We start from the raw sequence: 28,000 nt of genomic DNA on the forward strand, positions 1-28,000 counted from the left end.
TTGGGAGAGGGGGTGGCCGGCCTCCTTGGGTGCGGCCAAGGTGGGGTGGTTGTGGTGGCCGGCCCCCTCCCCTATGCCCCTCATTATATAGGTGGATCCCCAAGTGTTGGACTACAAGTCTTCGAATAAGACCCCAACACTAGAACCTTCCATGTAGTAGGGAAACCTACCCAAGGTGGGAATCCCACTTGAGGTGGGATTCCCCCCTTCCATGTGGAGGGGTGGCCGGCCCCCTTTGGTGGAGTCCACCTTGGACTCCACCCTCTAGGGTTGGCCGGCCATGGGGAGGTGGAGTCCCTCCGGGACTCCTCCTTCCTTAGTGATTCCTTCCGGACTTTTCTAGAACCTTCTAGAACCTTCCGCAAAATCACCGGATCATTTTAAATCTTATAAAATGACTTCCTATATATGAATCTTATTCTCCGGACCATTCTGGAACTCCTCGTGATGTCCGGGATCCCATCCGGGACTTCGAACAAAACTTCAAACTCCATTCCATATTCAAGTTCTACCATTTCAACATCAAACCTTAAGTGTGTCACCCTACGGTTCGCGAACTATGTGGACATGGTTGAGTACTCTCTCCGACCAATAACCAATAGCGGGATCTGGAGATCCATAATGGCTCCCACATATTCAACGATGACTTAGTGATCGAATGAACCATTCACATACGATACCAATTCCCTTTGTCACGCGATATTTTACTTGTCCGAGGTTTGATCATCGGTATCACTCTATACCTTGTTCAACCTCGTCTCCTGACAAGTACTCTTTACTCGTACCGTGGTATGTGGTCTCTTATGAACTTATTCATATACTTGCAAGACATTAGACGACATTCCACCGAGAGGGCCCAGAGTATATCTATCCGTCATCGGGATGGACAAATCCCACTGTTGATCCATATGCCTCAACTCATACTTTCCGGATACTTAATCCCACCTTTATAACCACCCATTTACGCAGTGGCGTTTGATGTAATCAAAGTACCTTTCCGGTATAAGTGATTTACATGATCTCATGGTCATAAGGACTAGGTAACTATGTATCGAAAGCTTATAGCAAATAACTTAATGACGTGATCTTATGCTACGCTTAATTGGGTGTGTCCATTACATCATTCATATAATGATATAACCTTGTTATTAATAACATCCAATGTTCATGATTATGAAACTAATCATCCATTAATCAACAAGCTAGTTAAGAGGCATACTAGGGACTCTTTGTTGTTCACATAACACACATGTATCAATGTTTCGGTTAATACAATTATAGCATGGTATGTAAACATTATCATACACTCAAAGATATATTATAATAACCATTTTATTATTGCCTCTGGGCATATCTCCAACAGAGACTATCCACCATCTTTCCTTCACATTTTCTGCTGCTAAATACATATGGAGTTGTGATACCAAAACTATTGGTGCCACTAGACCTGCTTCTTTTACTCATTTCTTTTGGTGGTTTCCGCGTTTTCTCAATGTCGGCCGCAACATCCAGACTGCAGGAGTTGCTGCCATATGAATGGCAATCTGGAAATTGTGAAACAAGGCATGCCTTGATGAAGCACCGATCAAAACCCCTATTGATCTAATCTTTTATTCTGTTGTGTTTATGAAATATTGGGTAAGTTTAAGTAATCATGCAGATCAAGAAGCTATGGTTAGGGGCGCTGACAATCTGGTGCCTGTGTAGCAAATCCCTCCTCATCCAATCTTGCCCTGCCTGGGGTGGGCACCTCCACCACAGATCCTGACAATGAACACAAACACGATGATCAGAAGTCCTGATGCCTGGTGGATGTGGCTATCCTAGATGTTTGGAGGGGTTCTATCATCACATAATCTAGTTAAGATACTTGTCCCGAGGCGGTAGTCTCCTAGCTTGTTATATTTTGAGGCTGCCTTGTTTGATCATGTTGTTCTCTTTTTTTAAACGAAGGCTCGAAAGCCTAGCTTTGAATTAACAAAGCCATCAACCGACCAGGGATTACAATGGGATACCGTAACACAAGGCCATCCGTACCACACATCATCACACCACACCACACCACAGACTACGGCCGAAAGACACAAGGGAGCACTCTGAGAAGCTTACAACACTACGCTACAACACAAGCACACGCCTTGCAGAAGCGAAGACCGCCGCTCCACGGCACCAAGGACGCCAAACCAGCGGGGCACGACGAGTCACTGCCAGAGGCAGAGAGGAAGCCTTGAGAGAGGAGAAGAACCCGGGACAAAGAGCACCAAACCTTCATGTTCTCATGCCGAAGAGGGCCCCTGCCCTCTCTCCATGGCTCGGAGACGTCGAACCATCGGACATGAGAGAAGCTCACCCGAGAGATGGAGAAGAGTTGGGCTCGAGAGCCAAGGACCTCCTGGAGCACGACCACCGTGACAAGAAGAGCACACCTCACCGGCCACACTACCGCTGCCCTTGAACAACCTAGAGCAGTAGGAAAGCCACTGGACACAACAGTAGATCACATGCAGTGGCCATCGAGGCCCAAAGCATCCACCTTCGTCTCCCCATCCGAACCACACATCTCCCCAGGCGACGCCTCCAAGGAGGTCACGGCGCAGCATATCGACGTCGCGAATCGAGGGATTTTGGACTTTTGTACGGAAAATGGGTCGGGGGTGGAAAGAGGGGTCGCAGCATCGCCTTCAAGGAGGAACCCGGCACCCGAGGGCGTCGACAACGCCGGGCCGGACCAGCCAGCCTAGGGCCAGATCATGTTGTTCTCTTCGGAACCTCTAGTTTATTTTCTAGTTTCAGATCCAGAACTCTTGCGAGCCTGGCCTTGCAAACGCTAGCAGTAGGCGGCATTTCCTTTTGCTTGCACATGGATGCTTTTTTTTCTGTTCTTTCCGTTATGCAATATAATCCGATCCTTGGTGGATTTTGCGTGAAAAAAATACAGAGTTGATATTACCATTGGGGACTGAGCTTCAGTGACGTGCTGCTCATAAGTCACCGTGAGACTTAGCCTAAATCTGAGCCATCCATTGTATATCCAACGCACAAGAACAACCGAAGACCAAACGCACTGCCAGACTCGGCCATTTTAGTACAGAAACTTCAGATTCTGTTTATTTGTGAACCACTGCTTAGCACAAAGCAAAAGTTAGTCAATTTTCTGTAGTATATTTTCAGAATCATTCGTTAGTTTTCAGCGAGTTTTACCTACAACATTTGTTTCTGAATTTTGTAAACTAATTGTGGTGCTCTGATGACTTTTACATTCCATCGCACTTCTAGAATTTTTGAACTAACCATGTTCTAGTTGCATGATGACAACATTTGTTGGGAGTAGTAAGAGCATCTCTAGTAGAGAGCCCGTAAAAGACCCAAAACCGAAAAATAACCGCCAGTTTACGGGTTCGGGCCAAAAAAGGCGCCGATCAGTGACTGTAAACGAGTCAAAATTGAAAATATTTTTTCGGGTTGCGTTCGGTTCGCTCCGTCGGCCTGTATTTGTAGGAGCCGGCGAAGTGAACCGAACGTAGACCGAACACTATCCTTACTTTGCGCGCGAGGGAACTTTCAGCCCCTCCCAACCGCCGCCGCCGCCGATCTATGCACCCTCACCTTCCTCTGCACCGTCACCCTCCGATTTCCTCCCGACGAGTCTCGAATCGACCCCATCGGCCGCCATTGCTACCTCGCAGGCGCCGCCACCCTCTCCCGTGGTCGCCGGAGCTTCCGCCGCTCCACCAACCACCTCGGCGACCGCTGCCACCCCTGCGACCCTCGCGGATGTTGCAACGATGGTCTCGTCGATGAGCGGGGTGAAGCGGCGACGCGCGGGAACGCATGTGGTCCAGCAATCCGGTGCCGCGGCGGCCACCGGTGATGTATCGGCGGTGGCAACAAAGCCGAAGGCAGCCAGTGCGAGACCGAAGAGTTTGTATGTGTAGCGTTTCTTGTTGTGTTCGTCACCTCGCCGGCGAGAGTGGGCTTGGCCCGTTGTATCGATTTTCACCTAATTAAGTGGGAACAATCTTGTTCTTAATCAATGGAACAGTAAATAAAATCAATTAAGTTATGTATCCTGGAAAATTTTCATTGAATTTTGACGTAGGGTTTGTGAGTTAAGAGTATTTCAAGTTTACGTCCTAAATTTTTCCTTAAAATTCGAAGTTCCCAATTTTTTTTGAAAACATTCCAGTAAATCACAACTATTGGGTCATGTATTCTAGGAAAGTTTAACTGAATTCCGACAAACGGTTCAGTAATTAACATAATCTGAAGTTTTTGTGCTAAAATGGCAAGTCCGGGGCAGTGCCTTTGGTCTGTGGTTGTTACAGTGCGTTGGATGAATAATGAATGCCACAGATTCGAGCTAAGTCTCGTGGTGACTTATTGACCAGCACGTCACTGAAGCTCAGTCCTATTATTGGACCGTTGGAGCATGTTTCTTTGATGAAAACGGAACTGTTCAAGCATTTGTGCACTGAATCTAAAGGTATAAACGATGCCCCCCATAGGGGGCCTCAGAGCGATCTGAGCTGCTGACCATCGGATCGGGATCCTTCAGTGCATCTTGGCCATTCATTTTCGTTCCTTTGCTTTCACCGCACTATATAAAAAGGGTTTCCAAGGTGAAAACCCTAGCCGCCTCTCACCTCTTCCCCCAATCCTCGCGCGACGACTCTGCCCCAATACCTACGCGTCTCTCTCCTCCAATCCTCTTCCTTGTCCGCCTCCATCGAGCCGCCGCCGCCTCGTCTTCTTGTCGACATCGCCGAGCGGCAGTCATGGCCAACAGCCGCCTCGCCACTCGAGCAGCAGCACGCCATGGTATGGAACAAAGGAGGAGCAGGTCTGTGCGCCGCCGCGCTGGAAGGAGACGCCGCCGCGCCGTCCTCGTCCCCCGGCGGCCGGGGCGTCCATCGGCACGCATGAGGCACATGGGCAGAGGAGGAGGCCCGCATCCTCTTCCCCGGGCGACCAGCCCGCGTCCTCGTCCCCGGGTGACCGGCCCGCTGGGATCCGTTCGTGACGACGCTGTCGTCCTGAACCTTGGCGTGCCAAGCTCCATCGTCTCCATCCAGGGCTCCTCTCCAATCTCCATCAAGCACACGCCGGGCCAAGTTTTCTCCATTAAGAAAAGGTCTGGCGGCTGGCTAGGGTTGCGCCGCCCCTGTGCCCCGCCCATCGGCCGGCGGCGAGTGGCCCATCCGTCCGTCTCCGGCCTCACCCCTGCCCGCCTCACTCCCGACGACAAGAAGCGAGGCTGCCGATCGACCCGACCTCGAACGGCCATCTGAATCGCACACACACGGTCCCTGACACACCAACGTACATCCCGACGCCAAGCGATTGCAGTGCAGCTGGAGGTACGTGGTTCCCAATCTCTGGCCTCTTCCTCTCTCACGGGCTGATGTGGATCGTCTTTCCTCAATGATTGTTCCCTGAACATATATTGGTTGAAGCAACAGTATTTTGTAACCTGTACATATACCTGATCTCATGGGCTGATGTGCTGCATATTTTGTAATTTGTATATATCATATTCAGTCACTTTGCCAGGAATTAGGCACAGCTTAGTGCATACTGATTCCTGCATAGTTTGCAATGCGTAGAGGGCAAACAAATGCCAGGAAGCAGACCGCTAAGGGTTGTTACTTGAGCATTGGTCTTCTCCCAGATTTTTTCCTATTAGCATATTGATTTTTTTGTGAAAATTAAGAGGACCAGAAGCTACTTGTAAGCATGTATATTTTGCAGCACGTTGTCTAAAAATAAATTTTCATCTAATTCTTTTTGTCTACAGGTTGATAGGTTTACTGCCAGGTTCAGATCTTCCGCTCACGAAATTTGCCCCTTTCACGCAGCATACATCATGGTCATTATTTCTTGGCATTTTTAGTGATGCCCGTTATATTGTACCAGCACAATGGCTATATCCTGCCTGTTTTGATCAATATATGGTAAGTGTTTCTTCGGATTTTTCTTGTCTATTGAGGTATCTTTTTGTTGTCTTTTGATCTAAAGAATCATATCTGGTTTACTACGTCATGCTTTCAGTTTTATGTGACCTGAATATTTTCCCTTTCCTATGCACAAATTATTTAGTTGGTTGAGCTAACCTTTTAGATGATTATATTTAGACATGGAAGCTCTCGGGCATTTCATGTGGCTCTTTATAGCGCAACTCCCCTTTCCTAGCCCCCTGATCGGCATGTGTCTTAGATCTGTTTCTCTTAGCGCCACACTGCTATATTCTTCTTGGTTAGAATGATATGTATTTTCACAATTTTATAATTATATAGGGCCAGGTATTTTCCCTCCATGCTTCAAGTTCGAGTTAATGGTCTTGATTATATGGATTATTTCCGTCCATTTAAAGGAACAAAGTTAGCATCTCCTGTCTGATTTTGTAGAAATCTTATAGTACAACTTATGGTATGATTTTTCTCCTTTATTTCTCTTGATCTGTTTCCATGTCTTACAATCTGCTCTGCCCTAGGTTTGGAGTTTCCTCGGAAAAAATCGGGTTCCTCGCTCAAGGCTCAAGGAGGTTGAGGCACCGGCGATTCCCTCATAGGAGTTGCTCAATTGAGCCTGAACCCAACGATGGTATCTAGGTAAGGTACCAAACTCCGCCTTTTGTGTTTCCGCACCTCATTTGCTTATTCTTTTGTTTTATGATGAGCTGATCGAATGTATACAATGCGCCATTTGTGTTCTCTTCATAATTAACGGAGGGAGTATTTCTAAAGGACTCTCATTTCCTTATGTATGAAAATGCAGACTTGCTTTCAAGATACCTGACTAGGATCTCTTGCTAATGAGGTGCAGCCTTTCCTCTCGCCTGATCATGTACTTTGCATTTATGTTTGTTGCCAGGATGTCCCTTGCTTCAGGCTTTAATACTGCATTTTAATATATGTCTCTTTTATTTATCTACAGTTCACGTCTGCCAGCTGCCCCCTCTCCGAAATCTCGCTTCTGCTGCGCCGGGGTACAACGGGAGGCCGGCAGTATTGATGACCGCCCAGGGAAGCGATAGACTGATGCAAGACACATGATATGCTATATTCTTTTCCTTTTCGTCAACTGATAACTCTTCCGGATAATTATACACTCAACGGGAGCAAAGCAACCCAAAATGTATTTCTCTTCTCATGATATTTACAATATATACATGTACTATTTCCTTTCTTAGTTTTATAATTTCTGGACCTGATATGGAAAAATACACAGCTCATCATATTAGTGTTGATTCTCTGTAGTATCCAGTCTACTAATAGCTTCTCTTTTCTGAAATTTAGCTGGAGTTGTGTTACCCCTCTCTCAGTTATGTGACTAGATTTTACAATATATTCTGTTAGGGAGGTACATGGGCAACACTCACTTTGCTGCTGCTCTGCCTCTGCATCCTCTTCGACTTACAATAGGAGGATCATGTGCTGCTTGTCTGCTTCCACATTGAGCCAGGGTGAGCAACTTCCTACCACTTGTTCGACAACTCTGTTGTTATTTAGTACCCATATATGAGTTCCATTGCAATTTATATTAGCTATATCCATATCATGAGATAACTGCTTGCTAATCCACGATTTACTGACTTTGGATTTTACAAGAGGTTAAGAAGATAAGATATGTAACATGTATGAGGTATGCATGAAACTTTTACATTCATTCTTCTACTTTGATTTGGTGTATGACCTGTCTTGGAGCATGGTGGCATTGTTGCCGGCCAACAGAGTGGTCGATTGTGTATGTAGGTCCCCGTGTTTATTTCTACAAATAAAAATGATCCAAATGAAATGGAGTATGCAATCACAAAAACTACAATAAATAATGCACAAAACTATTGATCTCACTATGTAGTGTTCCTGATCTTGATCTCTCTTGTGTATGACCCTTTCTTGGCGTCGTTCTTTCATTTAAAATAAACTTGAAACTTTCTCATTCAAGGTGATTTTTGAAAAAAAACTTCCGCGTGATATACCATGATTGGTCCTGGATTAGACTTATTTTGTTTGTAACTCTAGAATAGGAACAAGGTAATAACACTCCTGATTGAGAATGTCATGGCGTGTCTATTGTTTCTGGATTACACCTTCCCATGTGATGTGACTATTGTTCCCTTGATTGACAATCTCATGCCACACTTTAGAGATTGTTAGTTAAATTTGTATGCAAATATGCAATCTTATACTATCACACACACTTTAGTTTAAAATGCTTAACATAGATATCGAACTGCATTTTTGTATTATTTTTAGTTGTTGTACTATTATTCCTCCTATTTTGTCACCCCAGAAAGATAAAGGGAAGTTTCTGCTGCACAAAGATTCATAAATGGAATACATCATCTCTTAGGTATCTGATTATCTGTGTCCAGGATGCAGTCTAGGTGTTTGAAAACTGAAGTGAAACCTGCTATGTAACGACATTGTTCGTATTTTGCAATGCAACTATTCCAGATGCTTTAGATTTCAGAGCATTTGGGTTGTTATGCATGTATGGATGTTTTCTCTTTATGTTGTGCATTTCAACTGTGGTAGTTTGGAGTGTGCTCATTTATTTAGCTGCAAATACTTGGCAGGTTACGAAAGTAATTAAATATATTCTTCAAAATCAAGATCTGGGCATGCTTCTTTTGTTTATATCAGCATACATTTGTTCTAATTATATTTTGTTGTGCTTTCTACTGCTTTTAGTGCAGTTTAATTTTATAGAAAGTAAGCGCAGTTAAGCATGTTAACCTCCGAAAATGGCAAACGGAACCTGGGTACGCGCACCCAGTTATGAAAAATTCAAAAAAATGCTATTTAAAAGTTTCAAAAAAATGCGAAGTAAAATTTTGCATGTTCATATTATGTTGATACCTACCCGTGTGCGTTTTCACGAAGAAATAACATTGTATGTGGCCTACACAAAAATGACAAAATGCAATTTTCGGATCTGTGAATAGTACAAATTCCTATTCACTATTGTCATTAGGGCATTTTGTCATTTTTGTGTAGGCCACATACAATGATATTTTTTCGTGAAAACGCACACGAGTAAGTATCAACATAATATGTACATGCAAAATTTTACTTCACATTTTTTTGAAACTTTTAAATATCGTTTTTTCATTTTTTGGAAAACTGGGTACGCGTGTACTCAGGTTCCAAACGTGCCTGTCGGTTAACCTCTTCTTTTTCTTAGATGCATCTTACATCACTGCAAAATATGATATGGTGTCGAGTGTTGCTCTGTTCTTTCATTCTATGTCAATTGTGGTATATTGCAAAGCTACTCGTTCTTTGGCGTAGCTCCTGAGAGGAGACTTGTGTTCTTCAGTTTCTCAAGATGTTTGTGAGCACCCAGCTCTGATGCCTCATTTAGCTTTCACGTCATCCTATGTTATGGTGGTTAAACCTGTAGTTGGTCATTTTGACAGTCAATATCATTTGCCCGTTGTATGATAATATCATTTGCCCATTTCACTTCCAAACTAAAATCGCTGAATATAAGTTAATTGGTTCATTTCCAAGTATGTGCTCTCTTCCCATCTGGTATTTAGATTGTATGCCTTTTAATTTGAATCATCTCTGATGTGTGCAGATAGGAAATATTTTCAGTCGCTTCTCAGTTCTGAAATTAGCTCCTCTCTTCATGTATTGCCGTGGGACTAATCAAGGACCTGATCATCGAAGGTGGCGGTAAGGCGTGTGAGCAATTAATTATCAGGTGTTAGCTTGGAAAGGCATATGCAAGTGTTGTCTTTGGGAACCCCAAGTTCATTTCCAACAACAAATGTATAATTGAATGTTTACCGGTGAGCTCATAGTTTAACCAATCGGCTTCTTACAAAACCATTATCAAATGTATTTCTCCATCTTTCCTCACCTTTCATGCTTCCCCTCAATTTTTCTTCTCTTTCCCTTTGCTTATTTTATTTGTCCTTTCAGTTTTGCCAGGCTAGGAAATCACTGGTCGTGTCAGGAAATCAGTTTGGAAATCCTCTTGGAAGGTGACCGATGCGCGAGCGTTGCTGCAGAGTAGGTAGTCAAGAAGCATGTTGCGGCCATCGCTGCTGTCACCAGCACGCAACGCTGGAACCAAAACGGACGTGTGGAGCATCATGTGGAGGTCATCGATCGAGCATGGGGATGTCGGCTTTCCTTAGTCTTGGTCATCAAAGCTTGTCTATCGAGCGAGCAGTCATTTAATTGTGCAACAGGTTGGTGAAGGATAACCTTGCCGGCCACTCATTTTCATGCATGAATCATTCATATAGCAGGCATTGCTCAATTTATTGATAAGTTTCAGTGCGAGAACTGAACCAAGGTTGAAGTATATATCTGCTACAATATAGGCACCAGAAAAAGCAAAACAACTACGAGAAGTATACATAAGTAGAAATAGAAGGTGATCCACTCTGGCTGGCTAGGGCCGGTCTTTGAAATCTTTAGATTAGAAGCTATAATGTTTTGCAAATTTATCCAATACAAATATACAGTTAGGCTATATGTTTTCGTATTTTCAGAAATTGGCTTCTAACTTATGTGGCAATTATATTTAAAAATTCATGCTGAAGGATTAGGCATTCTGCTCACTGCCCGATTAATTAATTGGTACCATCTTAAATACAAAATTACAAGTATCTTTATGTTGGATAGTTGTTCTGACAAGAGATGCTTGTGGAGGAATATCGGGGTGACTGCATACTGACACAAGAAGGCTAGAACAATGACTCGAAAATCGGGTATGTTTTCTCTTATGTTGTAATATGGTTGGCACAAGTTGAATGTCAGCACTAGACATTTATTTTTTCTGATATAATTTGTATGCACAGTTTTCTTGGTATAGGCGATGGAAGTGTACAAAAGTGCTAAAATAATGGTTGATGGTCTAATTGAGTGAAGATAAAATACTTAAAAGTTTTGATCTACATGCTACAATCAAGCCATCAGTAGATCAATAGGAAGGTGTGCACTTGAAATTTATCATGACTTACTTCCAGGTAGGGCTTCTCTCATGTGTCCTGGTGCCTCGTTTTTGCTTCTCTACGGGTTCCTACCAGCAGAACTTCCCTTCTTTCACTTTTTATTAGGTGTTCCCTGCGGCCACTGCCTCGCCCGTGCTCCGGTAAGTTTCGCAAAACAACAACTGCCTAGAACACAAATTAGTAAGTTAGCTAACATTCTATGCTAGCTTTGCCAAAAAGAAAAGTAAAAATTTGTTAAAAAATCTTTACTATTTTGTAGAATAAAGATGTATAGTTTTGAAGAATCAAACATACCCAACTTCTTCCGCATCCTCGGTAACTTAGATGTATAATCAAGAAACAATTTTTTTGAATAATTTCTTGAATTGAACTAACTTTCAGTCATAGCTTAAGCTATCTTAAGGGTACAATAACAAGAAATCATTACGTAAACAGGTTATAGACACTATTATGTTCTGTTACTATCTTTGAATCTTGAAACCAATATTTATGTTTTCTCGTATTTGCTTTCAACAACGATTTGTTATATTATCACGAAGTTTGGTTGTTTATTGACATGCAGAATCTGTCTTAGCATTGTTGGCTGCTTCATCATGTTGGAGTGATTGTTCTCAGGTCTCATCATCTCAACAAATCACATGCAGAAGAGAGAAGAAACTTGGCACAAAGCAAACAATTAAAATTAGAGGGAGATAGGTACAAGTCAAGAAAAAAACCTTGCTGTGTTGTCAAAAAAGGAGAGGCACCACATCAATAGTGGAACTGTCGGAATGATCCCTGGAGCGAATAGTGGTTGGATTCGTCGAGCAGCCCACATGACAGGCAGTGTCGGCTGCCATCCTCAAGAATACCGTGGTGGCGCATCCAGCTCTGGTTCCGGAGGTTCATTGCCGCCCCGCGGATATTCATCCCCTCTTCGCCCGAGCAGCGGTGGCAGGATGCACTCTCAGCATCTACTGGTTCGTGGCTCTCAGATGCGTGAGCGCTTCCCCAATAAATGGTTGCAGGTCGGACAAGGCTCACATAGTAAGTTGTGTATGTATGCTACGCGACCTGGGCAGAAGGACATGCTAGATGTGATGAATTGGTGGCGCGGGCCATGGGGAGCATTGTAGTGTACTCGATCTGCTTGAATTGGGGAAAGATAGTGGCAAGTAGTGTCACGGGAGAGAAAGAAAAAGCTAGAAGGGGATCTGACAGAATGCCTGTGACTATTCGGTGTGGGGGTGTTGCTTCGTGCATGCCCATGGGAGTATCAGGAATAAGCGGTCAGGGCTGTCCTATCACTTTTGTGTAAATTGTGTATGTTATTACTATTTCTTTACTTATTTAAATATAGAAATTGCGTTTTCCTACAATAACTTTGAAAACCAAAGTACTTCCAACTTTTTTATTCAAGAACAAATACTACTCCTTAGTGACGGTAATTTCTGCAGTTATTCTACAATAATTTTCCACGGTGCACTAATGATGATTCTACGGTAGTAATTATTCGGCAGCGTTCTTCAGTGGTGATTGCCTTCCTCTACCGTAACCTCAGGATATTCCTACTGTGACTTCGAGAAAACAAATACTCAGCTATTTAGGGCCTCTTTTATTTGAGAAAAAATACCGCTATGTTCTTCTATTGATTTCTCATGACAGTTCTGTTTCCACAATTTTTTTAAAATGTTTTCATTAATTGTAAATACCTCATTATTTACCACCTCTTTTATACTCTATATACCACATTATACATACATTATATTAAGGCTTAAGGATTATACACATACTATCTTTTTTTATTGATCTGCTCATACCACTTTTATTGATTGCCTCATACCTTCTTTTATAATCGCCGTATGGTCATCCTAGGGTGTACTCTGTTATGTGTTACCCCTTTTACTCAGAAAAAGATATTACGACCTTTTTTATTGATCACCCCACCTCTTTTATTTGGGAAGAAAATATTACTACGTTCTCTTTTTAATCACTTCATGATCACTATATGGGCGTACTCCACTATTCATCTCCTCTTCTTTTATTGATCGTATCATATCTTATTTTGTTGATCGTAAAGTAAATATATACACCAAGAAGTAAACACCACTAGCGCGTATATTATGTTGTATCACGATGCTTTTTCTTCCGTTTGATGTATGAAACACAAAACATATTTACACCATAATTGCAAATTTAGACTACTAATATGTAATATATTTCTCTTCATTTTCCAAGGCTGTCTCTTTGTTGGCTCCATATCACGAGTAAGTGTCATGGTGGTTGATATAAGGGTTTTATGGACTATTTAACAATACGAAAGAAGGGGCCTCCTCGGCAAGCCACAACTTAGAATTTGAGCATCTGCTTAATTAGTTGCTATATTATTGGTGTTCACCATAAAATTCTATCACTGCGAAACCAAAGTCATTACTACGATTAAGATGAGTTAGTCCCCTACTTATTGTCTGTTGTCTTTTGTACCACCGCTAAACATGTTCTGATTCAATTCGAATTCCACGGGGTCGTGCGCCAAGGCGCACATCTAAATCTAGTATGTATTGTAGACTTGTAGTTGCAAAACCTTTTCAAATATAACTTCACAGCTATTTATGTAAGCATTGTTGACGATCACGTACGTGATCCATTTTTAAAGATACTAGATGATACCCCGCACGTTGCTGCGGTATATTTGATTGCCATATTTGAAGACGCTAAATGAAAACAGGGTATATGTAAGCAATTTGTAAGCCTAAATCATGCATAAACATCCAATAACATATTCGTGAAGACTGTCATTTTGATTTGTTAACTTTTTCATCCACCTCACATATTGAATTTTCAAGCAGCGAAAAGAATGACCACAGAACGGATCGGTGCTCGAAACCAATGGATGTTTACACATAAGACTTGCCACTTGTATTCTCAAAATATTGTAGCGGTTTACACATTAGGGCATCTCCAGCGGCGCGACGCATTTTAGCGTCCACGCGTGTCTGTTTGCGTTGGCCCTTTTGGTCGAAATCGACCGCGCGTCCGTTTGCGTCGGGAGGTGGCTCCAGCGGCACGACGCATTTTTTTTGGCCGAATCATTTTTTTAATACATGAAACATAATTTACATAGCTAAAACATGAAAAAAAACCTATTGCTGCTCCTCGTCGCTGTCGAGCACGATGAGGTCCGGTATCACCTATGGCCAGTTGCCATCCGGGGGAGCGTACGCCGGGCGTGCCGCCGGTGCTCGAGGTTGAGGAGGCTGCGGCTGTGGCGGCGCTTGAGGCGCCCAGGCATAAGGCTGTGGCGGCGGTGGAGGAGGCGCCCAGGGATAAGGCTGTGGAGGCGGTGGAGGAGGCGCCCAGGGATAAGGCTGTGGTGGCGGTGGCGGCGGTGGAGGAGGCGCCGCCAACTCCAGGAGCGCCTGTCGAAGTGCTTCATCCGCCGACAGGCCGGGCGGCATGACGGCGGTGACGTAGCGGGGCAGCGGCGGCTGCACAGGCGCGCCGTACTCGGAGACGAGGACGGCGACCTTCGCCATCTCGTCGTCCGTCATGTTCTCCGGGAAGTCGAAGTTCCGGCCCTCTGCCATGGCCTGCTGCCATTCGTGGAAGACGATAGCGACGTAGTCATCGCTGTCGTCCTTCACCTCCTCGCTATGGTACGCGGGCGCCTCGACCTAGTCGTCGTCGTCGTACGCGGCATAGGCTTCGTCGTCGTCGTCCTCGCGGTCGTCGGCGTCGTTGTGCTGCGTCTGCTGACGTCGCGTCGGCGCCTGCTGACGATGCATCGGCGCCTGCTGTCGACGAGCCGGCGGTGCAGGGCCGAAGGGATAATCCCTGTCGCCCATGAAGCCTGCCCTTCGTCTCCTGTCCGTCTCCGTGGACAGGTACGTACGCCAAAGCTCCGAGTCAATGGCGTACGTCGGATCGGCGCGGAGGTCCGCCGGCAGATACCGCCTCCTGCGCCGGATCTCCGCGGTTCGATCAGGCTCACGCGCAGGTACTAGAGGGATGGGCACCCGGCGGCAGCTGAGCCGCCAGCCGCCAGGCAGCTGCATGTCGGACCAGGCGTCATCGCACGACATCCATTTGCCGTGCATGAGCCTCCCCACCGTGACGGGGAGCGGGATCTTCTTGGTGCCACTGCCGGAGGAATCGAATTCGTTTTTCTTCCCCATGGCGCTGCGGCGGTGGTGGTGCGAGTGGAGGTGTGGTGTGGGCGAAGGAGCGACGCGGCCGGTGGACTTTTAAGGGCGGCCACGCGCGGGATACGATGCCATTGAAGGCAGCGCAGAAGCCCAGCCGCCGCCCGCCAGTGCGCGCGCAGAACACGCAGCCGCGCCATTGATGGCGAAGACTGCGGCGCAGACGCGGAAGCGCTAACCACCGAAGCGGTGCCCTCGGTGCCGAAGCGGTGCCCTCGGTGCAGACTCACTGCAAGGCGGGCCGGGTGGAGACGCGAGCGGACACTTTGCGCGTCCACGCAGCGTTCGCAGAGACGCAAACCTGGCGCATATTTGGGCCAAGTTTGCGTCTCCGCGGACGGCCCAGTCACTTTGCGTCGCGCCGCTGGAGAGGATGTCATACGCATTTTCGGTCAAAGCGAACGCAAACGATCGCTCAACATCCGTTTGCGTCGCGCCGCTGGAGATGCCCTAAGATGAATTGCTGCAAGCCTCCATAGGAAGCTAGAAAGAGAATGCGCATCTAGTAAGATGTATCTATTGCTAATATTTCTGGTAGATCTGCCACAATTGAATAAGCAGCAATGTCCGCAACATTCTAGAAGCAGCAATACATATATTGTGAGCAGTCATAAAGAAGTAATGTGCAATCTATGTTCCAAGCTATCACCCTTTCAGATGGAAATGGAGCTCAAAAAGACTTTGACAATGAGGTGCTAAAACCGATTAAGTCTGGAGGGCACCATAAAATATGTGTGAACGTAACTGATATTATAGGACAACTCACTAGGCTCCTCTCTGTTTTTGTACTCTCCAAACTAAATGAAGACCATAGTGTCATGCATAAGCCAATAGCTTCATCGAACACTTCTGTAATTGTAAAAACTGTAATACTGCACATGTCCATTTTGAATTAAGAAACGGAAAATCAAAGGGGAAGAGGTGTTGTACGAACATGGTCTGATGGGACATGCACGACTTACACATTGGAGAGAAAAAACAGGTTCACTGGTAAGGATCAATATGTGATCAAACTCAGGCTGGTAATCTTGAATATTCCAGCCGCAAGAAAGATGATCCACAGAAAAGTCCTGCTCATCTACCTGCAGGTACCTGTCCTGGCCTTGCAGGCTGCGTTGGCAAGATGAAGGGGAAATCATGGGCGGACCCAGGATCAAAATCAAGAGGGAGCGAGGGGCCTTGCAGGCTGCGTTGGCAAGATGAAGGGGAAATCATGGGCGAACCCAGGATCAAAATCAAGAGGGGACGAAAATGTGCTAATGAGGAAAAATCTTATGCTAAGTGGGAGCAAATGACTGTTTTTAGCTTACTAATACAAAGAGACAAAATTTTGAGTGGGGGAATCTGCCCCCATGGCTAACACTCTACATCCGCCCATGGGGGGAATCAGCCGATGAGAAATGAGCAGTAACCTGCTGAAGACAAATACGGAGTAATCTATATGGGCTACACAGATTCAATCGCATCCGAGAACAACGTGAGCAAAACAAACCGCATGCCAAACCGCATGATTCGATTTGATTCAAACCTAGCTAAACAGATAGTTGCGAACTCACGCGAATATGAAGGATATCTAGGCGAACCCATGGGATGTGCTGAGCGAGCCAGAGCCCGGAGGAGACTTCGCGATGTGCTGGGCGGACGCGTCGACGGCCAACCCCAATGTGGGCCGGTATGCGATGCCAGGAAGATGATGCGCTCGGAGCCCCGGACGCGGGTGAGTAGACGACGACGATGGACTCGGCAGCCCTCTTGCTAGCACTCTGTTTGGCGAGCAGGATAGGCAGAAATACAACGCGGCGCATCCGGTGCGAATATTGTGGAGATGCCATCGGTGGTGTAGCTCTCTAAGCGAATAAGTGAGGGATTATTCCATTGTTTGGATCTGGACGAACGTGGTTCAACGACTGTTTATAGATGGGCATAGTAGGGGCGGAATAAAGAGGCGGCCGCCTGATCGCCTACCTCAGTTACTCGGTGCGTTAATTCTAATATGGGGAGATGAAGAGGAAACTGCTCCAGAGAAGACGATACGGCTGCTGAATTACGGCTGCTGAATCGTTCAGCTCCCAAATCGTTCAGCTCCTAAATTTGTTATGATAAGTTAGGAAGATATGGATTTTCCAAATTTTACGTTGATCTTAAATCGTTTAGCTAGGGGTCTTGTGTAAAAAATACTCTTGCGCTAATTTCCGTGCCAAAAATCTATAGGCACTATAGAAAGGAACGGAGGGAGTACTATGTTGATGCAATTGAAGATTAATGTCATCGGTATATGCGTGGTTTGGGGTACAGGACGGCGTGAACCAAACCGGTAGCATTTGTTAGTGACTCGTGCCGTGTCGGACTGGGCTTAAAAAACGTGGCCTACAGCTGAGAACAATGAGGGGAAGATGAAAATACTAAATTAGGTGACGTGGCTCGCTGGGAGATCAGTAAAATGGGGTCATCTATTAAGAAAGGGAAGATAAGATGTACAATGTTTGGAAACAGTGGGTCGTGTTTTTTTCTTTTTTTTGAAACCAACAGTGGGTCGTGATTGGTTTAGCTGGGCTAGCTTGGAACTAAGCGGCGGCGCCCTGCAGCTGGCTGCCGGCGACGTCGATGACGAAGCGGTACCTCACGTCGTTCATCTCGAGCCGCTCGACCGCCGTGTTGACGTAGTCCATCTTGACGACCTCAACGTCTGCGGTGATGTCGTGCTTCCCCGCGAAGTCCAGCATGGCCTGGCAGTCAGCGACGCTGCCGGCGCCGTTCCCGGCCAGGCGCTTGCCGCCCGAGATGATGGCGAAGGCCGGCAGCTCCAGCGGCGTGCTCGGCGCGCCCACCACCACCATCTGCCCCATCGGCTTCAGCAGCTCCAGCAGCGGCACGATCGGGTGCCCCGCCGACACCGTGTCGATGATTCCATCCATCGTGCCCGCCGCCGCCTGCGCCCATGAACGTCTCTCCCGTGTCAATGGCAAGAGCTAATCTTATATTCTTATGTCGTACGCAGCGTCAGTCAATGGAGAGAAGCAAATTAGCCGTGACCTTCATTTGCTTGGGGTCCTGGCTGACCAGGAAGGCGTCGGCGTCGAGGCGCTCGAGCGCCTCCTCGCGCTTCCTCGGCGACGAGCTGATGACGGTGACGATCATCCCGAACGCCTTGCCGAACTTGACGGCCACGTGGCCGAGGCCCCCGAGGCCGACGACGCCGAGGTGCTTCCCGGGAGCGTTGAGTCCGTACATCACCATGGGGCTGTACACGGCGAGACCGGCGCAGAGCAGCGGCGCCGCGCCGGCCAGCGGCAGGCTCTCCGGGACGCGGAGTACGTAGTCCTGGTTGACGACGAGGACGTCGGAGAAGCCGCCCTGGGTAGTGGCGCCATCGCGGTCCACGCCATTGGAGGTGAGCACCAGGGTGGGGCAGTAGTTCTCGTACCCCTTGCTGCAGCTGTCGCACGTGCGGCAGGAGTCGCGGAAGTACCCCGCGCCCACCGTCTCGCCGGCCTTGAAGTTCTTGACGCCGCTGCCGACGTCGGTGACGACGCCCACGATCTCATGCCTTGTTAGCCTAATCTAAGCTCATGTCACGTAACTTTAGTTTACTTGTTTTTCCTGTTAATAAGCAGTGTGTGGCAACGTCTAGGTTCCCGCTCGTGCTAGTAGTGGCTGGACTGCTTCGACGCACGTCCTAGTCTTTCTCCTTGTTTTGCTCCCGATCGTGAGCTGCTCTGATTCACGTCGTGGGATGGCGCAACTATAGCGGATCACTTGCACTGCTATCGGGAGGTAGTTAGAGCTCTGTAATCGTTCTAATAAAAGAATAGAGAAGCACAGAAAAGCTACACGCATTAGCAGCACAAAACCACTTCGTTGTCTCCCTGTTAACTGACGAAACTGTCAAGTGTTTCAGATTTTACAACTACATTTGGTACCCGTCGGATCTAGGGATGTCGACGTCCGCCGATCGAGCGGCCGCAGCGGAGAAAGCCAAGGGGGCGCAGGTGCCGAGCGCTACCGCGGGCGGGTCCAAGCCGCCGCCGGAGCCGCGCCGCACCTCCGTGTCCCCGACTCCGCGGCGAGGGCGAAGCCTGTTCCGTGGCGGCGGCAACGAGATCGTCGTCAGGGAACGGGTGGTGCGCGAATCCGGCGGCAACCCGCAGTACCCAACCCTCACGCACACCAACTACGCTGAGTGGGCAATGGTGATGCGGGTGCAACTGCAAGCGGCCCACCTATGGGACGTGATTGAGTTTGGCGTAGAAGAGGAAGGGGATGATCGCGCGGCGCTCGCGGCCCTCCTCCGCGCCGTCCCGCCGGAGCTGGTCCGGACGCTGGCGGTCAAGGACTGCGCCAAGACGGCCTGGGAGACCTGATGACCCACAAGTATAGGGGATCGCAACAGTCTTCGAGGGAAGTAAAACCCAATTTATTGATTCAACACAAGGGGAGACAAAGAACACTTGGAAGCCTTAACAGCGGAGTTGTCAATTTAGCTGCACCTGGAAACAGACTTGCTCGCAAGAGTTTATCAGTAGTAACAGTTTTATAGCAGTAGCAGTAGTGGAATAACAGCAGCAGAGTAACAAAGACAGCAGTAGTGATTTTAGTAAACAGCAGGATTAAAATACTGTAGGCACGGGGACGGATGACGGGCGTTGCATGGATGAGAGAAACTCATGTAACAATCATAGCAGGGCATTTGCAGATAATAATAAAACGGTGTCCAAGTACAAAGCAATCAATAGGCATGTGTTCCATATATAGTCGTACGTGCTCGCAATGAGAAACTTGCACAACATCTTTTGTCCTACTAGCCGGTGGCAGCCGGACCTCAAGGGAAACTACTGGATATTAAGGTACTCCTTTTAATAGAGTACCGGAGCAAAGCATTAACACTCCGTGAACACATGTGATCCTCACATCGCTACCATCCCCTCCGGTTGTCCCGATTTCTGTCACTTCGGGGCCATCGGTTCCGGACAGCGACATGTGTATACAACTTATAGGTAAGACCATAAACAATGAATATCATGATGAAACAATAACATGTTCAGATCTGAGATCATGGCACTCGGGCCCTAGTGACAAGCATTAAGCATAACAAGTTGCAACAATATCATCAAAGTACCAATTACGGACACTAGGCACTATGCCCTAACAATCTTATGCTATTACATGACCAATCTCATCCAATCCCTACCATCCCCTTCGGCCTACAGCGGGGGAATTACTCACACATGGATGGGGGAAACATGGCTGGTTGATGTAGAGGCGTTGGCGGTGATGGCGGCGATGATCTCCTCCAATTCCCCGTCCCGGCGGAGTGCCAGAAGGGATACTTCGGTCTCCCGCGACGGAGTTTCGCGATGTGGCGGCGTTCTGGAGGGTTTCTGGCGACTTCGACTTCTCTCCGTGCGTTTTTAGGTCGAGGCCGATAAATAGTCCGAAGGAGGGCGTCGGAGGCCGGCCGAGGGGGCCACACCACATGGCCGCGCGGGCCCCCCTGGGCCGCGCCGCCCTATGGTGTGGGGCCCTCGGGCCTCCACCTGAGTTGTCCTTCTGGCTCCGTCAGTTTCCTGGGAAAATAGGGCCTTCTGCATAAATTCCGAGGATTTTTCCGAAAGTTGGATTTCTGCACAAAAACGAGACACCAGAACAGTTCTGCTGAAAACAGCGTTAGTCCGTGTTAGTTGCATCCAAAATACACAAATTAGAGGCAAAACAATAGCAAAAGTGTTCGGAAAAGTAGATACGTTTTGGATGTATCAACTCCCCCCAAGCTTAGCTTATTGCTTGTCCTCAAGCAATTCAGTTAACAACTGAGCGATAAAAAGAACTTTCACGAACATATTTGCTCATATGATGTATATATTCTCATGCTATGGCTAAGACTTAAGCAGTTCATAATGAGGTACATGCAAATAAGATCATCTATCAGCTATGTCAATCATGGAGAGGTACCAACAGTTAATAATAAGCATCATGAATCATGTATATAAGCAGGATTGCAATGTTCATAAGAGAGTATGATAAAGTGGTATCTCGCTTGCCTGTATTTGATTGGCAAAACATAAATGCCCGGGCACCTCTGGAGTTCATAGAAAGACTAGAAGTAGTGATTGTCAAAAGATAAATGCATCAAAGTTATACCACAATCAATCATATTTTGAGACAAGCATATTATACTAAGAATGACAGTTGTGTTCTCAAGATAGTGCTCAAAGAAATAATGGAGACACAACATAAAAGTAAAAGATTGACCCTTCGCAGAGGGAAGCAGGGATTAACATGCGCTAGAGCTTTTCATTTTTATAAAGACAGGAGTAAAATTATTTTGAGAGGTGTTTGTTGTTGTCAACGAATGGTAATGGGTACACTAACTACCTCGCCAACCGGACTTTCAAGAGCGGCTCCCATGAATTATTGCATATTTATGTGGCACTCCTTCCAACCTTTCTTACACAAACCATGGCTAACCGAATCCTCGGGTGCCTGCCAACAATCTCATACCATGAAGGAGTGCCTTTTTATTTTATTTTTATTATGATGATGACACTCCCCCCAACCTTTGCTTACACAAGCCATGGCTAACCGAATCCTTCGGGTGCCGTCCAACAATCACAAACCATGGAGGAGTGTCTATTTGAGTTAATTAATTCGGGACTGGGAATCCCATTGCCAGCTCTTTTTGCAAAATTATTGGATAAGCGGATGTGCCACTAGTCCATATGAGAGTCCGTCAAAAGTAAATGACAAGGTTGAAAGCTAAACACCACATACTTCCTCATGAGCTATGAAACATAAACACAAATTGAGAAGCATTTTGAAGGTTTTAAAGGTAGCGCATGAGAATTTACTTGGAATGGTTTGAAATGCCATGCATAGGTATTTATGGTGGACACTCTGGAATAACTTGGTTTTCATGTGGTTGGAAGCACGAGCAGCGTTCCCGCTCAGTACAAGTGAAGGCTAGCAATAGACTAGGGAGCGACAAATCAAGAGAGCAGTAACTGTCATAATCATGCTTGCGGCAAAATAAATTAACGGAGGCATAAAAGTGATACAAGAACTCTGAAGCAATATAGATCATCGAGGCTTAATTGAATTTTTGTTCAGTCATATGCATGCGTGAGCATGTGCCAAGTCGATATAAATGAATTATTCAGAGGAGGATACCACAATGCCATACTTACTTATGAATAAAACAATGCAAGCAAACATCCATGACATGCTACTCATATTAATAAATTGGAGCTAAACATGAGAGATCATAAACTACTAGACTTTCTCAAATAACATATACCTCACATGAACCAACTAAGCATGCTCACATGGATGAGTATATGTACAAAAATGAAAACAAATAGAGTTCATACCAGCCTCTCACCACAATCAGATTGTCGTAGATCGTCATTATTGCCTTTTCACTTGTGTAGCTTGGATAATATGAAATGAAAACCACGCTCCAGCCACCGAAGACCATTGAACTCAAGATGAACTTTACAAACCAAAGAAGAACAGCAAATATTTTTGGTGTTTTCAAATTGCAAACAAGAACAAAAAGAAACAAGCAAACCAAGCAAAATCTTTTTGGGTTTTCTTATAGCAAACTAGCAATAGCAAATAAAGCGAAACAAATGCAAGAAACCAAAGCAAACAAATGGTGAAGAGAAACAACAGAAATATTTTTGGTCTTTTTGTGTTTTGGGAAAGAAACAAAGCAAAAACAAGAAATAGCAAACTAAAAGAAACACAGAAAAGCGAGATGGCAGAAATCTGCCAAAACCTGACAGCAGTACAGAAATCGATTTTTACAAAAATCTTACGTTGCTCAGCTCGAAAAGTGTTCAACTAATGAAAGTTATATAACAACCTGGGGAACCTGCACAAAAATTGGCAACTCAAAATAACGATCTGGCTGTGCGCACGAATTTTTCTAGTAACAGTCCAGAATCTGTTTTCAGGCAGCACTTCCCCAAATATCATCTTCCTCTCATTAGAAAACCACTCAAACGAACAAAACAAATATGTACAAGTATCCAGCAATCATAATATGCAAAGAATGAGTGATGCCGGTATACCTCCCCCCAAGCTTAGGCTTTTGGCCTAAGTGGAGTTCAATCCCATCGATCCCATGAGGTAATATCTCCGTAGTATGACGAAGATGGATCGTATTCCGGGTATGTGCTGGAAGAAGCACCTGGATACGTGACGGTGTGGTCGTGGGAGGCCTCGGCGTCCTCGGAGTCATGCTGCTGGTGGAAGTCTTGTATCTTCATATGTTCATCCACCTCCTCCTTAGTGCACGACCATGATTGCCTGTCAATACTGAACAAACCTGGTTGGGGAAGAGGGATTTCCTTCTCATCCCCGTCAGAAAACAACATTCTATAGATCATATTATCTAAAGTAGAATCAGCGGTAACAAAATGATGACTCTTCATAGCAGCAATATCAAGTTTCCTAGGGGCCAATGGCACATCATTAGGATCAAGAGGAAGCCTTAGATATGTTAAAACGCGCAGTGCAATAGTTCCTCCAAAAATAGGCCCCCTGTTAGTCAGGCGGCGAGCAATAAGAGCACCAAGGTGATAAGATGTCTGACCAGTAAGTGCAATATTCAAGAAAGCAAGATGGTAACTAGAAATGTTGCTAGTGTTCTCCCTACCAAGAATGCTAGTAGCAATGTAATATGCAAAATACTTAATGGCAGGGAGTTGAATGTTTCTTATCTTGCCACGCTGAATGGTGCGACAATCATCATCGGTAATCCCTCGATAAAGCTCCAATAAGTCCTGGGGGTTGTCATCAATCCTACTTGTTGTACCTACAGGGGCAATATCCAATGCACGACAAAAATCCTCCAATTTCATAGTAACAGGATTACCATAGAGCTTGAATGCAACTGTCGGCTCATATTGTTTGTTGTTGAACTTGAAACTCTCAACGAAGATTTTGGTGAGCATGTAGTATTGCTCCCTTTCATCTCCCACATAGGTGGTTAACCCCGCCCTGTTGACAAGGGTGAAGAAATCCTCCAATATCCCTGCATTCCTCAGAAAATCATAGCATGGAAAAGACGAAGCATTAGGAGCCCCGTTGTCCTCTTCGGGTGCGAAGCTAGGCGCGATGATATCTTCATTGTACGATCGCCTAATCCGGGTGGCGGCCCTAGAAGGCCTCCCGGTAATGGTTGTTCCTTTCTTGAACAACTCTCCAAAGTTGAACTTCTTCATACCTTCTCTGAAATTTTCAACAAGTGATATAAAATTTGGTTTGGTGACATATAATTGGGGGAAACTACCATAGGAACTTGCTAGAGTACTAATCATGCATCAAAACTAGTTTCTACCACTTAGAACAAGCATGCAAGCTCACTAAACATGTTACCTACAGCAGCAAAATATTCAAGATATACTCAACCAAACAAAATTCTACTTGGATAGGCGGAGGAGTCACATACCGAAGAGCAAATGTGCCAAATTTCAGACAGAAATCTGGGCTGAGCAAAGAGATCGAGAAATCTGGAGCTCTTGAGCAAAAACGCGAGAGAGAGGAACTTGGTACGAGTTTTTTCGGGAAAGAGAAGGTGCTGGGAGAAAGAGATGGCAAAGTGGGGCAAGGAGGGGCCCACACCACATGGTGGCGCGCCCACCTCCTTGGCCGCGCCGGCCTGTGGTGTGGCACCCTCTGGTGCCCCACAGGTCATCCTCTGGTGCTCCCAGGTGCCTCGTCGAAAAATAGGACCAACGGTATAATTTTTGTGAATTTTTGAAAACTTTGAAAAATGCACATTTCTGGGTATTTAGTTTATTATTACTGGCCAGGAAATTTTTTGAAATCTCCAAATAACTAAGGAACTTTGCAAATTAAAAGTGCTACAACAACTAAAGCAAGTGGAGGAAGAAAGAGATGTTGTTTACCTCTCCTATGCATATAAAAAGTATTTGTTAACAAGGTTGATCAAGTCTTGCCACCAAATAAATTTTACATAGCATAAGAAGAAATAAACCTCAAATCAATCATGTTACCTTGAATTGTATTGATATGGATCCAATCACGAGAGTTTGATATTCTTCCTTAGGCTCATATATAGGACAATCAATAGTTCCCACTTTGATAGTTCTCACATTAAAAATAGTATTGACTCCACATACTTTATCAATCTTCTTGGGGAAATAGACGGTATGCTCCTTATCATCAACATTAAAAGTAACCTTTCCTTTATTGCAATCAATAACAGCCCCTGCGGTATTAAGAAAAGGTCTCCCAAGAATAATAGACATATTATCATCTTCAGGCATTTCCAACACAACAAAATCAGTTAATATCAAGCAGTTAGTAGTAACTTGAACAGGAACATCCTCACATATACCAACAGGAATAGCAGTAGATTTATCAGCCATTTGCAAAGATATATCAGTAGGTATCAACTTATCTAGATAAAGTCTCTTATAAAGAGAAAAAAGCATAACACTAACACCGGCTCCCAAATCACATAGAGCAGTTTTAACATAATTATTCTTGATAGAACAAGGAATAGTAGGTATACCTGGGTCGCCCAACTTCTTTGGAACTTTGCCATTGAAAGAGTAATTAGCAAGCATAGTGGAAATTTCCTCATTGGGGATTTTCCTTTTGTTAGTAACAATATCTTTCATATACTTTGAATAAGGAGGCAATTTAATAGCATCAGTCAAAGGGATTTGCAAGAATAAAGGTTTCATCCAATCACAGAATTTATTATAGTGTTCTTCTTCCTTTGATTTTAGTTTCTTAGCAGGAAAAGGCATTTGCTTTTGCACCCAAGGTTCTCTTTCATTACCATGTTTCTCAGCAATAAAATCTTCTTTAGTGTACTTTTTATTTTTAGCATGCTTTTCAGGTTCATCCTCTACCTCTTCTTTATCAAGAGTATCATTCTTATCATTATCTTTATCATGTTCATTACCACTTTCAGTTTCAGCATCAGAAATAGAAATACTATTAGGATCATTAACAGGTTCAGAGGATTCTACAACATTCTTATGTTTCTTTTTCTTTTTCTTCTTAGAATGAGCACTAGGTTCAATGCGTTGAGAATCTTGTTCAATTCTTTTGGGATGCCCTTCAGGATATAGAGGATCCTGGGTAGAGACACCACCTCTAGTTGTTACTTCATAAGCATGTTTTTCTTTAGAATTATTCCCTAACAAATCATTTTGCACTTTAGTGAGTTGATCAATTTGAGTTTGAATCATATGAAAATGTTTAACAAGCATCTTAACATCATTGGAGGTTCTCTCCACAATACCATGCAGTTCACTAATAGCTCGAGAATTTTCCATTAAATGATTCTCTACTCTCATATTAAAATTTTCTTGCTTAACAATATAATTATCAAACTCATCTAAGCATTGTGCAGGAGGTTTCGAATACGGAATATCTTCCCTAGTAAAGCGTTGAAGGGAGTTTACCTCAATCATGGATGAAGTGGGAATTATCTCACATATATCTTCTATGGGAGGAAGATTCTTCACATCTTCAGATTTAATACCTTTCTCCTTGAGAGACTTCTTGGCTTCCCTCATATCTTCATCATTTAATTTAATCATACCCCTCTTCTTCAATATTGGCGTTGGAGTTGGTTCAGGCGTAGTCCAATCATCATGATTCCGGCTTATTTTAGCCAATAATTCTTCAGCGTCGTCTGGAGTTCTTTTCCTGAAAACACAACCAGCACAACTATCCAGGTATGCCCTAGACTCAATGGTTAGTCCACTATAAAATATATCAAGTAAATCATGCTTTTCCAAATCATGATCAGGCCGAGCTCTAATAAGAGAACAAAATCTCGCCCAAGCCTCAGGCAATTTCTCTTCATCTCCCTGGTCAAAATTATAAATTCTCTGCAAAGCAATATGTTGAGCACTAGCAGGAAAGTATTTGCAGAAGAAAACATCAAGCAATTCTTTTGGACTTTTAATAGAATTAGGTGGCAAACTATTATACCAAGTTTTAGCGTCATCCTTTAATGAGAATGGAAAGATTTTAGCAACAAAGTAAGTACGCATCTTGACATCATCAGAAAACAAGCTACTCAGAGTAGATAACTCAGTCATGTGTTCAACAGCACTTTCTTTTTCAGTACCACAAAAGGGTGTTTTCTCAACAATAGCTATATGAGATAGATCAAGAGAAAAATCATAATCTTTATCCTTAATGTTTATAGGAGATGTGGCAAACTTAGGATCAGGAGACAGTTTATATCTAACAGCATGTTCTGAAAGCAACTTTCTAATTTTTCTTGCATCAGTAGTAGCATTGCATTTTTCAATAAAATCATCATTAAGCTCCACATAATCTTCATCAGGATCATCACTAAAATAATCAAGTTCAGGTGAATTAACAGGTGTAGTAGCATTAGGAGTTTCAGTATTTTCAATTTGTCTAGACCTAGCAATTGTAGCATCTAGAAAAGATCCCAATGAACCACTATCATCAAGCACAGCAGAAATATTATCAGTATTATGAGAGTTTTCAGATTCAGCAGAAGTACCCGCATGTGAAGCATGCGGCGGTGAAACAAGTTTATCAATCACAGATGGTGAATCAAGAGCAGCAGAGGTATTCAGAATTGTACCTTTTCTTGTAGTGGATGGTAATATGACGATCTTAGTATCGCGAGGTTTACCCATGATGGAGAATTTGCAGCGAACAATATCAATCCAAGTGAACTTCCAAATAAAGCTATGCTCCCCGGCAACGGCGCCAGAAAATAGTCTTGATGACCCACAAGTATAGGGGATCGCAACAGTCTTCGAGGGAAGTAAAACCCAATTTATTGATTCGACACAAGGGGAGACAAAGAACACTTGGA

The 28,000-nt window shown here is 44.8% G+C and overlaps 1 protein-coding gene and 1 long non-coding RNA gene across 2 annotated transcripts; one reads left to right on the forward strand and one right to left on the reverse strand.

Annotated features, from left to right (window-relative positions):
- Positions 1 to 10,075: 10,075 nt before the first annotated feature.
- Positions 10,076 to 11,694, forward strand: LOC127300501 (uncharacterized). The gene is made up of 3 exons (XR_011745199.1): positions 10,076 to 10,204; positions 10,644 to 10,729; positions 11,588 to 11,694. It is a non-coding gene; the product is annotated as an uncharacterized lncRNA (long non-coding RNA).
- Positions 11,695 to 17,611: 5,917 nt separating this feature from the next.
- On the reverse strand, positions 17,612 to 18,990 carry LOC127303721 (probable cinnamyl alcohol dehydrogenase 8D). The gene is made up of 3 exons (XM_051334427.1): positions 18,910 to 18,990; positions 18,187 to 18,714; positions 17,612 to 18,083 (listed from the first exon to the last, which is right to left on the reverse strand). Exons 1-3 carry the CDS (start codon positions 18,988 to 18,990, stop codon positions 17,718 to 17,720), a joined length of 975 nt encoding a protein of 324 aa, XP_051190387.1. The 3' UTR covers positions 17,612 to 17,717.
- Positions 18,991 to 28,000: the final 9,010 nt, after the last annotated feature.

The sequence above is a fragment of the Lolium perenne genome, chromosome 5, assembly GCF_019359855.2.
Source record: "Lolium perenne isolate Kyuss_39 chromosome 5, Kyuss_2.0, whole genome shotgun sequence".
In the NCBI taxonomy this organism is placed as follows: domain Eukaryota; kingdom Viridiplantae; phylum Streptophyta; class Magnoliopsida; order Poales; family Poaceae; genus Lolium; species Lolium perenne.

What these genes read in the sequence shown, in the direction of transcription:
- LOC127303721 (XM_051334427.1), bottom strand. Translation starts at nt 18,990, where the DNA reads ATGCGTGTAGCTTTTCTGTGCTTCTCTATTCTTTTATTAGAACGATTA. An exon ending in ACCTCCCGATAGCAGTGCAA is followed by an intron (nt 18,715 to 18,909) that starts GTGATCCGCTAT and finishes ACATGAGCTTAG; the next exon opens with ATTAGGCTAACAAGGCATGA. An exon ending in AGGACCCCAAGCAAATGAAG is followed by an intron (nt 18,084 to 18,186) that starts GTCACGGCTAAT and finishes TCATGGGCGCAG; the next exon opens with GCGGCGGCGGGCACGATGGA.